The 2342-nt window shown below is 43.7% G+C and overlaps 1 protein-coding gene across 1 annotated transcript in view; it reads left to right on the forward strand.

Moving 5' to 3' along the window:
* The window catches only part of LOC138950621 (beta-1,3-glucan-binding protein-like), a 39024-nt gene extending 36682 nt beyond the window's left edge, over positions 1–2342 (forward strand). The window contains exon 10 of the mRNA XM_070322328.1: positions 2080–2342. Within this exon, the coding sequence (XP_070178429.1) occupies positions 2080–2286 (207 nt within the window). The 3' untranslated portion in view covers positions 2287–2342. The remainder of the gene's footprint in view (positions 1–2079) is intronic.

The following is a 2342-nucleotide window of genomic DNA, read 5'->3' on the forward strand; positions in this document are numbered from 1 at the left end:
CACTCTGACCCAGACTAGAAACCAACAACCTTGGAGCTTGCTGTGCCAAGTGAAAATAGTTTTGATGAATTTATTTCTTAACTCAAGACAGCCAGTTCTACCTGATTCTGAACATGACAGCCAGTTCTACCTGATTCTGAACATGGCAGCCAGTTCTACCTGATTCTGAACATGGCAGCCAATTCTGTCTGATTCTGAAAATGACAGCCAATTCTACCTGATTCTGAACATGGCATCCAATTCTACCTGATTCTGAACATGACAGCCAGTTCTACCTGATTCTGAACATGACAGCCAGTTCTACCTGATTCTGAACATGACAGCCAGTTCTACCTGATTCTGAACATGACAGCCAATTCTACCTGATTCTGAACATGACAGCCAGTTCTACCTGATTCTGAACATGACAGCCAGTTCTACCTGATTCTGAACATGACAGCCAATTCTACCTGATTCTGAACATGACAGCCAGTTCTACCTGATTCTGAACATGACAGCCAATTCTACATGATTCTGAACATGACAGCCAATTCTACCTGATTCTGAACATGACAGCCAGTTCTACCTGATTCTGAACATGACAGCCAGTTCTACCTGATTCTGAACATGACAGCCAATTCTACATGATTCTGAACATGACAGCCAATTCTACCTGATTCTGAACATGACAGCCAGTTCTACCTGATTCTGAATATGACAGCCAATTCTACCTGATTCTGAACATGACAGCCAGTTCTACCTGATTCTGAACATGACAGCCAGTTCTACCTGATTCTGAACATGACAGCCAATTCTACCTGATTCTGAACATGACAGCCAATTCTACATGATTCTGAACATGACAGCCAATTCTACCTGATTCTGAACATGACAGCCAGTTCTACCTGATTCTGAACATGACAGCCAATTCTACCTGATTCTGAACATGACAGCCAGTTCTACCTGATTCTGAACATGACAGCCAGTTCTACCTGATTCTGTACATGACAGCCAGTTCTACCTGATTCTGAACATGACAGCCAGTTCTACCTGATTCTGAACATGACAGCCAGTTCTACCTGATTCTGAACATGACAGCCAGTTCTACCTGATTCTGAACATAGCAGCCAGTTCTACCTGATTCTGAACACTGATTCTGAACATGGCAGCCAGTTCTACCTGATTCTGAACATGACAGCCAGTTCTACCTGATTCTGAACACTGATTCTGAACATGGCAGCCAGTTCTACCTGATTCTGAACATGACAGCCAGTTCTACCTGATTCTGAACATGACAGCCAGTTCTACCTGATTCTGAACATGACAGCCAGTTCTACCTGATTTTCAACATGGCAGCCAATTCTACCTGATTCTCAACTTGACAGCCAGTTCTACCTGATTCTGAACATGACAGCCAGTTCTACCTGATTTTCAACATGGCAGCCAATTCTACCTGATTCTCAACTTGACAGCTGACCTGTTGTATTACGGGAAAGGACTGTGCCTTTAATTTAAACCTGGCATTTTCTTCGCTTCTTTTTTTCCCCAGTTTTTCCCGATTCTATGAGTTGATCTGTTACTTTACAGGAAGAACCGTGCCTTTAATTTAAACCTGGCATTTTCTCTTGTTTTTCTTTGTCACTAGTTCCTGAACGTGACAGCTTTTTTTTCCCTTACCAGTTCTACCCGACAGGAAAGACTGAGCCTATAATTTCAAACTGGCTTTTTTTCTTATTTTTTGTTTGTTTGTCACCAGCTCTACCTGATTTTGTGACTTAACATCTGAACTGCTATTATTACGGGAAAGGACTGGGCCTTTAATTTCAACCTGGCTTAATGGGCGGTTCTGGTGAGGTTATGCCCCTTCTTTCTTTCGGCTGGTAACAGGCGGAACTTTGCGGCAGGACCACACGAGAAAGGAAAAAAATGTGCATTGGTCCCAAATAGCATGTCGCTTTGGTAACAGTTCGTGTGTAAGTCGTGCATTTTATACGGTAAAAAGACAATGGTAACAGGCGGAACCTCGCGGCAAGATCACAGGAGTTGTCTGGCGTTATCACCCCAGAAGCGCTCATTGTATCTTCTTATTTTCCCTGCCAGTTCTACCTGATTCTAAACGTGGCTGTGGGAGGCGATTTCTTCTGGGACGGCGTGACGAACAAGCCCTACGCCAAGCCGTGGAGCATGAAGGAGCCGACACGAGATCAGATGATCAAGTTCTGGAACACCAAACACCTGTGGTACCCCACCTGGCACGGCGAAGAGGTCGCTTTGAAGATCAAGTACGTCAAAATGTGGCAGTACTAAGAAGCTCCAGTGGATTTCTCCTTTGAGATGAATAAAGTTGTCTATATTCAATTCAA

This window comes from Littorina saxatilis, linkage group LG16 (genome assembly GCF_037325665.1).
Source record: "Littorina saxatilis isolate snail1 linkage group LG16, US_GU_Lsax_2.0, whole genome shotgun sequence".
NCBI classification, from domain to species: domain Eukaryota; kingdom Metazoa; phylum Mollusca; class Gastropoda; order Littorinimorpha; family Littorinidae; genus Littorina; species Littorina saxatilis.